This window comes from Diospyros lotus, chromosome 5, assembly GCF_014633365.1.
Source record: "Diospyros lotus cultivar Yz01 chromosome 5, ASM1463336v1, whole genome shotgun sequence".
NCBI classification, from domain to species: domain Eukaryota; kingdom Viridiplantae; phylum Streptophyta; class Magnoliopsida; order Ericales; family Ebenaceae; genus Diospyros; species Diospyros lotus.
This window is the reverse complement of record NC_068342.1, coordinates 29839036-29853346: the sequence shown is the minus strand read 5'-3', so window position 1 is coordinate 29853346 and position 14311 is coordinate 29839036. Positions and strand designations below refer to the sequence as shown.

The following is a 14311-nucleotide window of genomic DNA, read 5'->3' as shown; positions in this document are numbered from 1 at the left end:
TTCTAGCTCACCATTCAAGAAGGCATTCTTGATATCCAGCTGATGTAGTCTCTAGTCTAGATTAACAGCCAAGGAGAGTAATACCTGAATAGAGTTTAGTTTGGCTACTGGAGCAAAAGTTTTCTCGTAGTCAAGGCCTTGAGTTTGGGTACATCCTTGGGCTACTAGTCTAGCCTTGTACTTGTCAATGCTTCCGTCTGATTTATACTTCACAGTAAATACCCACTTATTGCGTACAATTTTCTTTCCTTTTGGTAGTGTCACAACCTCCCAAGCACCATTAGTTTCTAAGGCCTGCATTTCTTCCATAATTGTTGCCTTCCACTTTCCATCCTGTAGTGCATGGTACATATCTCTAAGAATAACCATATCATCAATGCTGATAGTAAATGCTCTAATCTGAGGAGATAGTTTTGAGTACCCCAAATAATTTGAAATAGGGTGTCTATTGCATGATCTTACCCCTTTTCTTAGTGCAATGGGGATATCTAAATCATCACCTCCTTTGTCTTCCAAACTGTACATTGCATCAACATCTTTCATAGCCCCCTTATCTAGACTTATCTTCGGATTAGACAATGTGACTGGCTAAGAATCACGAGGCCTTTTGGAATAAACCAATGGTGGTTTATTAAAAACATGATCATCCTCCTGAATCTGGATGTTCTTATTATCTCCCCCTTGATGGCTTTGGATAGGAGAAACAAGAACTGGAATTGAGTCAAAAATATGATGAGATGGTTCAAAAATAGGGACAGGAGCAGGTAAGGAAGTAAAAGAAGAAGTAGGAGGAGAGCAAGTAGGGATAGGCATAGTTGAGTCCCAATATTGCGCTATGCTAGGAGTGCCCCCCGGCAGAGAAATATTATGAAAAAATGGTTGATGCTTGAGAAAAAAGATATTACTGGACACAATAAAATGTCAGGTAGTAGGGTTATAGCACTTATATCCTTGCTGAGTGGGAGAGTAACCAACAAAGATGCACTTGAGAGCTTTAGGGTCAAGCTTGGATTAAATAGGTTGGTTTTTGTGTACAAGAATAGTACATCCAAAAACCTTTGGGGAAAGAGAATTTAAGACTCGGGTATGATGATAAAAGTTAAGGAAGACACTTAAGGGAGTCTTAAACTTTAGAACTTTGGAGAGAAGCTGGTTAATAAGATTAAGCAGCTGTAAGGATAGCTTCTCCCCAATAGGCATTTGGGACTGAATGAGTATACATTAGGGCCCTTGCAGTCTCAAGAAGATGGCGGTTCTTTGTTTCAACTACCCTATTTTGTTGAGGGTTGTAAGGGCATTAGCTTTGGTGAATAATGTCATGCTCAATTAGGTAATGGTTGAACTCATTTGAGAAGTATTCTCGGCCATTATTAGAACGTAATACATGAATAGATGATTGAAAGACAATTTGTACTATTTGATGAAACCTTTTGAAAACGAAATAAGCTTCAGATTTGTTTTTCATGAGAAACACCTAGCTAACCCTTGTATGATCGTTTATAAATTTGATGAACCAATGAGTGTTAGTTAAATTGGGAGTCCTAGCCAGTCCCCAAATGTCACTATAAACCAAATGAAATGGCTTTGAAGGCTTACAGATGTGATTAGGATGTGAACTTTTGGTTTGTTTTGCAAGGATACATTGTTCACAATGAAAATTCTGTCTTTTATTAATAGAAAAAGAAGGATACAAGACTCTAAGATATTCAAAATTAGAATGCCCTAAATGATGATGCCATAACATGATTTTAAACTCTGAAACAGTAGACAAGGAGGATTGAATAGATGACCTAGATTCAGTAGAATGGTTAAGCCTTGGAATTCAATAAAGTCCTCATTTCTTCTCAGCACTACCAATCATCTTCCCCGAAGATGGGTCCTGAAATTCACAATGAGATTGAAAAAATGTCACCAAACAACCCATTTCTCTAGTTAGTTTGCTTACTGATACCAAGTTACATTTTAAATCAGACACATATAGTACTGATTTTAGGATTAAACCTACAAAAGTTGTTCCTTTTCCATGAGCCATGGATGTAGTACTATCAGCCATAAAAACAGTAATACCTTGATCACAAGGTTCATAATTTGACAACATCTTAAGTGAACCAGTCATGTGGTCAGGTGCTCCCGTGTCTATGATCCAATAGTTTGTAGAAACTTTATGAGAGAGTAAGGAGTATAGCATTACCTTGTTTGGTCAGAGATACCATCAGATTAGGACTTTCTGCAGTTTCAGATTTATTCACCTTAGTTTGGCTTAGTAACTGCTGCAACACCTCCAACTGATTGGCTTACAAAGTGAAATTTGTTGGTTTTCCCCCATCAGCCTCTACCACATAGGTATATTAACTTCCTTTCTACTGATTCTTTGGCTTCTAATTTGTTGGCTTTCCATGAATCTTCTAGCAAGTCTCCCTTGTATGGTAAGGCTTATTGCAGTGGTCACACCACTATTTATCTTTTTGAGACTCCCCTTTAGATGTGATAGGTGATTTTACCCTGTGAAGTGTTTAGGGCTGAGGTTTGTGTGCATACCTCATTGTTAGAAGGCCTTGATGCAGGTAACATCACCTTCCTTCTGCTTTCTTCTCGTCTCACCTTTGCAAAAGCTTCTCTCACGGACAGAAAGAGCTTTGTCTTAAGTAATCTGCCTCTTACTTCATCTAAATCCGAATTGAGGCCATGTAGGAAGTCAAATACTCTCTTTTTTTCTTCCATCTTGTTATATTTTCTTCCATCCTCATAACACTCCCACGTGATTTCATAAAATAAATCTATGTCCTTCCACAATTTAGTTAGAATATTGTAGTATTCAGTGACTGAATTTGTACCTTGCCTTATAGTTCGAATAAATAACCGGATCTGGAAGTATTGGGCTGTGTTCTCCATGTCTAAATATATCTCTTGTACAGCTTTCCAAATTTCATTGGTTGTCTTGTAGAATAGGTAGGTTCTTTTAATTTTTGGTTCCATGGAATTAACCAACCAAGCTATAACAATAGCATTCTTTGCCTCCCACATGCCATAGGATGCTGACTCGGTGCTAGGCTTTAAAATTGCTCCTATCAAATAGCCTACCTTCCCTTTTCCTCGAACTACTAGTAGGATTGATTGGGACCATTCTCTAAAGTTGGTTCCATTCAGCTTATTCTAAGTAATCTGGAGAGAATGGCTATCAAGGGCTGTTGGAGTGATTGGAACTTGTGTATTCTTCATTGGAAGAGGATTAGTAGTGGATGTCTCACTAGCTGATTGATTTTCAGCCATATTGTGGACTTAGGAATCCTATATGCAGTTGGAAACAAGGTATAAGCCACCACAAGAATGTGGCTCTGATACCATGAGAAACTAAATAGGAGAACTATGAATATTCCTTCGTGAATTTTTCATTGATCTTGGTGTGACTTATATATACAAAATCTTCTAAAAAATCTCCTAATATATATGAGTAGATTACAACAAATTTAGCTAGCTATTTTACAGATTTGGATGAGTAGGAACTTGGATATCCTTATCTGATTCCCGAGGCTACTTCATCCCTTTTTCTCTTTATCTTTAAATTTGAATTGTTGTGATCTTTTCATACAATCTTGATCCTTATCTACTCATCCATCAACTCATTCTTCCAAATCTTTATCTTCTTCCAACAGATAACAGAACTTGTTCCAGACACTTTTGATATGGAACCATCAATAATACTTACTGTATAATTTTTACAACAAAGTTGGAAATCTTGAATTAGAGATATATCACCAGTTATATGATCAGAAGCTTTAGAATCGACTATCGAAATACCATTGCTGTCCACTTTTTTAGCCTTAAGTGCAGTCAGAAAATTATCTTTTTGGGCTACTGTAGCTGTTGCTGAATTGGCAGTGGTTGGAGTGATTGATGTATGTTGAGCTTTGGAACCGAACTGCTAAAGAATTTTCAGTTGTTCCTTGCTTAATTGACCATTTGGAACTGCAATAGAACTCTCCTCTGTTGCAGTGTGGTGTCCATGACTTTCTTTCTTAGTTCTTGGTTTCTAGTCAGTGGGCTTACCATGAATATTCCAGCCAGCAAGTATCTCGGGTGTGTCTTGCCTTTTTGCAGTGATCGCACCAAGGTCTTCCTTTCTTGGTGCGGTGAGCATATGTTCCCCAAGAAAGCATAGCAGAAGCTTTAGTTGTTAGTGGCTGATTTGCAGTGCCCATCATCACCTTCTTTCTACTTTCTTCACGTCGCACTTTTGAGGCAACTTCATGCAGATTTGGTAGAGGTTTGATGGCCAATATCCACCCCCGGACTTCATATAAATTCTTGTTGAGACCCAGGAAAAACTTATAAATTCGCTTCTTCTCAACAATCTTCTTGTACTTTCCAGCATTGGTTTGACATTCCCATGTTGTCTCATACATATCAAGTTGTTGCCAATATCTTGTCAGTCCACTAAAATATTGGGTGACGATGAGATCCCCTTGACAGAAATCATTTAGAATTCCTTTAATTTCGAAGGCTTTTGCTGCATCTTCCGTGTCAAAGTATGTCTCCTTGGCGGCTGTCCAGATTTCTTATGCCATCTCGTGGAGAATAAAATTTTCACTAACTTCATTTATTTGTCATGTAATTGATAAGCCATGACATGACCATATTGTTTTTTGTCTTCCACACCTTGTACATTGGATCACCGGTCTTGGGTTTAGGGGTAGCACCAGTGAAATGATCATTCTTTCCTTGGCCACAAATGAACATCATGACTGAATGAGACCATTGCAAATAATTGTGGCCATTCAGTTTATGCTCGGTAATAAGAAGAGCAGAGGAATCAGATCCTCTCGTTGGGGTCAGAATTGAGGGAATTTGAGAGGAAGAAGAAACTTCAACAGTGGGTGCCATTGCAGATGAAAACACAAGAGAAACAGGCCCAAATGTTTAGTGGAAAAGAAATGGAATCAGATACAGAATTGAGAAGAACAAACCAAAGTTATCAGATGCAGGTTTGGAATGAAATCAGCTGCAGATTTGGAATGAACATATCGGTGTTAGGACTGTTCTGATATCATGTAGTTTTTTACAGAAAACTGATATTCATCCATTTGAAATTCACAAATTCATATATATGGTACAGATGTAACCCCTTCATAGGAGTTGGTTATATTTTAGAAACTGCTGAAGAAGGCAGTAGGAAAACAAATCTCCTAGAAATAAAATTATAGCCAACTGTACACTCAAATAAAAAATTCAAAACTGAATAATTACATATTTTCTGCAAGTACATTAATGAATTCTATTATAAACCTATTACAATCTAGAAGCTGTGGTCTTGTGTTTCAGCTCCCAATCTCATCCCCTTGCTGTTTTTAGTTCCGGATTGATGTACAATTCAGTTAACATCATCTGATATCTTCTTGACTCTAAAATGCTGATGTACAAGTTCTATCAAAGCAATTGTAGCATGAGAGATAGGATAGCAGTTACATTGTCTGGAGTCAACTTTCTAATAACTTTTTTTTTTTTTTTTACCTTGTGCAGTTTAGAAGCACTCTGAAGTTTGTTTTGCTACTTTGTACTGCAATTATCATGACAATGTTGTTAAAGAGCAGTAACATTGCTAGTTGTTAGACTAATTAGGAACTGTTTTCTAGGAAATAAATAATCATAATGCTTTGAAGTCCTGTATAAGATACTTATACTTGTTGATCTTGAAGTTGCTTTGATTCTAATATCATGACACCTTTCCATGAATTTTTTAGTAGATCTCTCTCTCTCTCTCTCTCTCTCTCTCTCTCTCCACTTATATTTACTGTCACTGACTTTTTCAGGTTATTATCAAAAAATGGTCCATGGTGGTTTTTGCACAAGGACTTGACAAGATTTCAGGTTGGTGGTTTTTATTCATTGGTTTTTAGTTATTTATTTTGGTAATAACTGATAAGGGACTAACACTAATAACTTAATTCTTTCTTATCCGTAGCTAGGAGCATCATTGGTTTTTTCTATTCTTTTCCCTCATTCCCTTTCATAAATTGTGAATGCTTCTTTTCTTATAATAAATTTAGAATTTGTTCTCTAGAAGTGGTTTCCCATTATTTATTTTTAGAACTTGGTCAGATGCTTTTAAATTGGAGCTGCATTTTGTGCTTACCAATTTTATCAACCTATTTCATGTTGTAGGGATCAGTCACTAATTAAATTTATAGGATTTAACAAGATCTTGACTGCATGCCCAGTTGATTTAGACTTAGGGTGCTTGCATAGACAAAAGAAGAATGACTGCCCCGAGGCTTGACCAAGATAACATCACTCCAATGCTTAAGTCAACAAGGAATTTGGGGGAGAGCTTGGATGCATTTGATAATAATGTTGAGTGTCATACTTTTGGCTTACCGCTTGAGGTCCTTATATACATTTTGGGTTGAATTTTATGATGAGGATCACAATGAGAATGAGTCTTCCCACCCATGTTGCAAAGAATTAGTTGTTCCTCCTGTTTTCGTGAGTTTGGGATTGAGTTGAAATGAAATCGTTGGATGAGTGAGTTGTCTTGTCTTAGGTTTATGGAGATTGGGATGCGTGGCATCAAGGAGACTTGAAATGTCTATCATATGATTTTCCATACAAGGTTTGGATTTATCAATTTCCCAAATCCTAAGGATTACCTAGAGTATAGGGCTTATCGAATAGTTACCTTTTGGGAGAGGGCTTAATAGCTCCTCCAAGACCTTATCCTACCTGGATTGTGCTTGTAGGGTTAACCCTTAAGTTGTTTTGGAGGATATTTTGATGCCTACTTTTTGCTTGGATTGGGTTCCTTTGGCCTGCTAATCTCCGGGTGATTTAAGAGTTAGCTTTGACCCATAGTCTTAGTGTTAGGTGGCTATTAAAAACCTTATATGGTCATCTGGTTTAGGTCAAACCATGAGTTAATGTGGAGTTAAATTCCAATGTAGCTTTAGTGAGGTGGTTCTTTGTATGACATGGACTTTCATATTTCCCAACACTATTACTATCCATTCTAATATCTAAACTAGTATGGGCCTTTCTTTCCCTTAGAGCAAAGCAGAGAGAGAGAGAGAGAGAATTAGGAAATTGGATACTTTTTGGATGGTGAAGGAAATATTGAATGATCATCCAAGATAAAGTCTAATTAGGATTTGGCATTGTACTCAACTTGGCTCTGATGGACCAATTAGGATTTGGTATTGTACTCGGCTTGGCTTTGATGGACTTCTTGGCCGTAGTGTTGAGTTTTAATGAACTTAGCGACGCCATTTGAACCCAACTCTATCACAACTAAACCAAAGAGGGAGAGAGGAGAGAAGTGAGATAGGGATGGGATGGAGGGAGAAAAGAGAGAGATAGAGGGAGAGAGAGAGAAAGGCAACTTCTATTTCTTTTCCATCTTCTTCATCTACATCTTTTTATTTTTTTTTTCTACTTAATTCTTCATTTTCGTTTTCTACCCCATAGGGATGGGGTAGAAACCTAGAAACCCCATCTCGTAATAAGGTTTCTCTAAAACTCAATGGTTCATTGATGGTCAAACCTTTGGGCATCACTAAGAAGGGGGGAGAAAGGGAGAAAAAGGGAGGGAGATTTCACCAGCAAAAAATTTGACCATAGAGAAGGAGTGAGGAAGACATAGAGGATATATATATGCACACATACATATATATAATGAGAGGGAGATAAGAGAGAATGAGGGAGGAGATATGGAGAGATGGAGGATTTAGCCACTACTGTTAAACCCTCTTCATTTAGCCATGGTGGTCGAACCCATTGAATCCTAGTCCGTTCAATTGCCACGGCCTAACCCACCAATCATGACAACCGAATTGACTAGTTTGGTTGGTGGGTTTGGCTGCCATGGGAGCTCAAGGAGAGAGAGGGGTGCGTTCTGGGGATTTTAAAATTTTAATGGCAGGGAGGAAATCACAATAAAGTTTGCGAAGTGTAGTGGTTGTATTTTCTCATACTAGAGTACTCTATATTTTTATGCCAAAACCTAGGAGTATCAAGTGTAATGTACCCTAAATTATATATGTCAAAATGTTGAGATTGTCTTGAATTTAGACATTGGCAACCCAACCCAACGTATAATAAATATATTCTCTTTATAAATAAAGTCATATATTTGATTATCATATTAGAATGGGGTAAATCAGTGAGGGCGATGTTTAGGGAACGATGAATCTCAATAAGATTATGGGTTTGGATACATTAGGATTTTGAGGTTGAGAGTGAGATGATTTCTCTTCTGTAAACCCATTATTCGATTAGTGAATGTTCATTCTTCGCCTATGAACATAGGCATATTGTTGAACCACATTAAATCTGTCTTTAATTTCTCATCTTGTGTGGGTGTGACAAAATTTATTTCCTAACAGAAAACAATTTATTTTTCATATTTTTCAAACAGAATATTTTTGGTGAGAAATATTTTTAAGTAAAACATTATGTATAAAAAATTATGTTATGCAAAGTTATAGTTTTTATCTTATTTTTATATAGAAATAATTTCTATAAAAAAATTCATACTAGAAGATCTGACACTATTGTGTATGTATATGTATGGTTTGTGGTCAAAATAGTAAAAGAATTTAGTTTTGGTCTCAAAACTTTAAATGACTTGCCAAAATTTTGTTGGTAAGTCATTTTCCACATTTTAATGTAACCAACCTATTTTGATTTACAAAATATTTGCCTCTCTTTTACTGTTAAAGCATGGGGAATGGGAAATGAGTATTGGACTTCAAAATAAATGGAACTTAAGCCACCTTGGAAACACATTCAACCTATTATAATTCAACATAGCTTCTGGTGCAGCCATGCATGCATGCCTCCCAACTTCACTTCTTCATTGAGGGACTCTAGGTTATGCTATTACTAAAACGTTGAAGCTAATTCCATACTTGGTCTTTGAAAAACTCAGTTATGTATAATTGGATAGATTTTCCATGAGTTGTCAACATGAGTAGTTGCCCATCATGCTTGTTTCCATAGAATCGGATATACATCATGTTAACGCCAGTGTCTTCGTGTGGCTTGCCATTTGCTTGCAAGCATCGACTGACTTGCATCCATCCATTTTCAGCACGTTGATTGAGGCGCCACTAACCGGGATTCACACACAATTGTCTCTCTGGACGAGGACGACTACTCGAAGCTTGCATTGTGGGCACTCGCTGTATATGAGATCAATGAGACTGGGGGAAGGGATGCAACGCTACGGGCTGAAGGTTGGGGATATGCTGACAGTGGTTGGTAGTTTTGGCATTTCATTTGTTGTGAGGTTGGAGAAGGATGAGTTGAGTTGCATTCCATTTTTTGATAAAAATGCGTTAGCTAGCTAGCTAGGCTGTTTCCATTCCATATAATACCCAAAGACAAAATGTTGGTACGATTGCGATTGACATCTGAATGTACATCCTAGCTATTAAAGAAAAATTACCATGTTTTTTATTTCATTTTCTTACCTTTATATATTATTCTTTTATTATTTATATATAGGATTAGAGAGAGAAAGCAATTGGAGTTTTTAAGATTGAATCATGTTTCGATAGTTTAGTTTATGATGACCAACAATGTACTTTTGGGCAAATTTACTTGGATAAAGCGGGCACGCGAGAAACTTGAAGGTGTTAAATAGTAGGATTGAAATATGTTGATTTGAATTAGTGTTTATGGTGGGTCTAAAAAAGTGGGTCTAAACTCAAGATAAATATAAGAGGAAAAAGTTCTAAGTAGAGAAGCCTAGGAGGCCTTCTTGACAAAACACTCTCGGGACACTCTCTAGGAGGCCACTTCTGGGTACCCCTAGGAGGCCTTCCTGGGGCCTCTTTTAGGTCTAAAAATATGTCAACTCATCTCCAATGTCTTTGTCTGTAAATTTAGAATAGATGATCCTAAAAGATGTAGATATTTTTCTGATTACCTCTATAAATAAAGAAGTGGTTCCTTTAATCGAGGTACGATTAGAATTTTATTCTAACTATACTTTTTTACTCTCATAAACTATTCCATAGAGATTAACTTATGTGATATAATAGTATAGCAATAGCATCAACTTAAGAGGGGGAGTGAATTGGGTTAATTTAAAAAATTGATTAAACTTGAAATCTTTTTGCTGAAAAATGAGATTTTAATGCAAATAAGGATGAATGGAGGATTGCTTAGCACAAAAAATAAAACAAGGAATAAAAGCAATAGAGTGAATGATTTATAATAGTTCACACAAATGGCTTAATCCACTCTCTTAACTCCTAATTAAAGAATTTAAAACCTTCACTATTGTCTCCTACTTGATCACAAGTAGGTCATCTAGTCCCCAAGACTAGGAATTACAAGCCTCCTATAATTAGTGTAGGCCCTCTACCACTTTAACTAGGAAATATAAGAATACAAATAAATTAGATGATCTGAGAAATAACCTCTTAGCTACAATTTCTCTCAAGAAGATAGAGGCTTGAAAATTTTAATTACAAAGAAACAACAAAGCCTTTAAGAGAGAATAAAAATTGAAGAGCACTTGGACGTTTTTAGCCCTTGGACACTTTGCAATGGATTCTCTAACTCCATAAATGCTACACCAACCATGTATTTATAGTTGAAGACGAATGCATCCAAACATTTTGTCGTTGGAGGGGGGTTAGGGTGCATTAAATGCGCTTGAGAACTAGTCATTGGACATTTCTGCAACAAAAACGATTAACAAATTCAAAGAATCGTTGACAAGTTAGTTCACAAATTTAAAAAACAGTCAACAATTTATGAAAAACGGTCAACACTTACTGTTATAGGGTCAAAAGAAGGCAAACTACAGATAACATGCTTTTTGGCGGTCTACAGCCTAAGAGGTTGGTCAACAGCAAGGGCAAGGATGGTCGACAATTCTTTGGAACCTGTCGATAGTCTCCATTTGCATTTTAAAACATTTTGCTCCTATTTTCTTAAGTAGTTAAAAATCGATTTAAAGATCATTTTTGGAGATTTAATTGAGACATAATACTTTATGTCAAGATTCCAATAGAGTTTCACCTAAACTAAACATTCAGCCTTTTCACCTCTTCGACCACACTAAGTGAAAGCCCTAACTATGGTATCAATGATTCAATATCCATCTGCAAGACTCTTGACAAACACAATTCTCAAGAGAGGGCACCAAATGCCTAAACAAGACAAGGACCAACTATATGCTTAACACAAACTTTTTAGTCCTTTTTTTAGCACATGGGGATCAACCCTATGCACCTGTTTGATGCTCTGATCATAAGCAAATCAATGGGCTATGCCAATAAGGGGATCTAGATTTCGGGACAAAGCTCCTTTTGTTCTCAATTACTCATCAAATGGCACTCAATTCATATCTTTTAGTTAGATCATTGACAAGATTGAAAGAAAGGGTTAACCAACTATATTAAAGAAAATAAGTCGAAATTCCAATGATTACATAGCCCATTTCACTTGTAAATGAGGGAGGAGAACATACTTCTCCACACATACCTTATGTAGGAACTGGGTGCCATTGTTAGAGTGATGGGCACATGCTTCTCAATACTGATTTGTATGGAATTAACACGACCTGAAAATCAAATTCTTAGTGGAAATCATCAACTACCCAACCTATACAATGGGGCTTGTTTCCACTCATTGAAGATTTTATCTACAAAAGAATGCATGAATGAACAAGCCTCTCCTTAAGAACTAAGGGCAAGGACCTTTTACAGCTCACGCTTTTTGTAGTTGCAAAAATGGATTTTTTGCATTTGCAAGTTAATGCTGCCAGTTAAACTTTCTTTGAGCCCGTGAGAAGTTATCCAAACTTAGGCTTAATGAAAGGCCCACCCCAAAGTGTGAATAGTCCTTTGTTTTTCACAAGTATTGCCACTTAGCTTAATCCCATTCACTTTTTCAAGCTATTACTATATATAATTGACTTTGCTATTCACTATTGTTTTACCTACTACTTATTGGTATAGTTGTTGGTATATAGCGTAAAGTTTCAAGTGTTTTCTTGTTGGATAGTTATAGCGGCTCATAGGCATGAAATCCCTTAAAAAGTTTATCCGCTTTAATAAGGATCCAAGGCCAAGGGCTCTTCCTATTATCTTTTTCAAAGGCATTTTAAAGGTTTTTAATGCCTATCTGGGTGGTGGACCAAAGCCGATTTTAGACTTTCAATCAAGTGAGTTCAGAGTTGACTAACCAAGCCAAAGCTTCCATTTCGATCACTTGAAACCAAAGAAGTAAGAACAGATCTTGCAAACAGGGGATTTGGAGAGGCAACACCAATAAGACTTCATAAGGGAACATTTGAGTTGTAGATCATAATGCTCCTACAAAAGGCATATTTCGAATATAAAGTGGAAGCTCCAAACAATCAACGAGTTGATTATATCCTTCCTTCAAATTGACAGACGTGAAAGTCTCCTCTTATTCGACTTTCTGCAAGGGAATGTCCACTTACTACTTCCCCTAATATCCTCCCTTTACATCATGGGGGTTTATTGGAGATCCCAAAGACTCACTCTGAAGAATATATGCATGTTGATCACCAAAGTAAAGCTATTCATTTTACGTGTCATTGGTGATGGATCGATCACTAAATTCTAGTGCTTAGCTTTCGAGTGGCAGATTAGTTAACACATACCTCAAGCGTGTGCTCGGAAACATAGTTCGACTACTGAGCCCTCTCTGGCTTAGCTGCACCACCCAAGAAGTAGTGTAAAAGTGGTTACTCTTCCAACCCAACCAATAGGAAAGCCTTTTCTTTCTTGTATACATCAAGTACATTGAATGCCCCATAATCAAAATCAAAGAGGATGTGCCCCCTGTTTTATTACTCAAAAGTGATAGAAGCTTTCAAAACTAGACGTTAAATGCTATCAATGAAAAAAAGTCAAGTTATTTTCCACGATAGATTGTGCGCAGGCAACATATGCAGTTTCCTCGGTCTACTTGTTTGAGCGAGCGCTAACTCGTCTTTCTTTTCATATTTTAGGCTTGGTCCTTCTTTCCAACCTGACCCTTTCATTTAATTGCCAAGATGTGTTGTGCTATCTTGAGAAACCACAACATTCTACATCTAGCTAATGCTGACATACAACATCTTTGGAATTGCTCAACTGTGGATTTTTTTTTCTCACATGGTTCTTAAGGTTAACTAAAGTTGTAAGTGCTAGCTTCCACACTTTCATTGATGTGCTTTACCAATTGATGGAGGAGATATGCAGGGAGGTCCAAAGCTTCTAGCTCTCTTTTTTTTTTTTTTTTAACTTTTCCTAGGTATAATTGACTTCAATTTTTCAAACAAAAGGTCCCGTATATCTTCTTTTAATATTTGGATCAATATTTTTTGAAGACTAAAATCATCAACTGTTGACTTTCTTAAAGAACAAGTTAACGATTTTTAGTCTTTAGCTTAAAATAGTCGACAGTTTCCTTGATCTGTTGATAGCCAAAATTGATACTCTCAGTCCAATTGATTTTAGTTCAAAATCAGTCGATAGTGACTATATAGTGTCGAAATTTCTTAAAACTTGTCGACTTATTGTTCTCTACTATCAACATTTTATTCAAAGAAGTCGACTTTTATCTCAAAAATGTCAACTGTTTCTCAAAAACTTTGTGATAGTTCAAATGTATTGATAAAAACTGTCGACCAAATTATGTATCTATCAATAGTTCCCTCTCTAACAAACTTAAATGACTAGTTTTTGCAGGCATTAAATGCATCCAACGGCTCCATCAACGGCTAATAAATTCGAAGGCCCAGAGAAACCTATAAATACCAGCAAGATATGCAATTGAGGGGTTAGAGAAACTATTATAAGCTTCAAGTCATATTGTTCTCTTCAAATGCACTCACGTTTTCAATCTTTTCTCTCAAAAAGGTTTTGTATATCATTTCTATCATTTTGTTTAAGCATGTTGCATAATTTTAAGAGACATTATAACTAAGAGATTCATCTCTCATAGCATTTCTTCTTCAAGATTATTGTATATTGCCTAGCAAGATTGCTAAATGGCCTACTTTGTATAAGCAGGAGGCTGTAATCCTAGTGATTATACTAGAGGGCCTACTTGGGATCATCAAATAGGAGATTTTAGTGATTTTCAAAAATCCTTAGCGAGGAGTTAAGATAGTGGATTAGGCCAGTTAAGTCGAACCACTATATATCACTTGTGTCATTTTCATATTTATTGTTTAGTTGTTCAATCTTTACAAGCATCATCTTATAATCATTATTTTATTGCACTAAAACTGTAAGGACTCACTCCCAAATATTTCTGGTAGCATAAGATATCTGAAAGAAGGTCATCACAA

The 14311-nt window shown here is 36.5% G+C and overlaps 1 protein-coding gene across 3 annotated transcripts in view; it reads left to right on the top strand.

Annotated features, from left to right (window-relative positions):
- Positions 1-14105, top strand: part of LOC127801422 (protein DETOXIFICATION 45, chloroplastic) — a 35318-nt gene extending 21213 nt beyond the window's left edge. Inside the window, exons 14-15 of one of the 3 annotated variants that reach the window (XM_052336576.1) lie at positions 5808-5865; positions 13707-14105. In XM_052336576.1, the coding sequence (XP_052192536.1) occupies positions 5808-5865; positions 13707-13742 (94 nt within the window). In that variant the 3' untranslated portion in view covers positions 13743-14105. Of the gene's footprint in view, positions 1-5807; positions 5866-9079; positions 9453-13706 lie in introns of those variants that run through there. The other 2 variants (XM_052336574.1, XM_052336577.1) reach the window with 2 other exon arrangements.
- Positions 14106-14311: the final 206 nt, after the last annotated feature.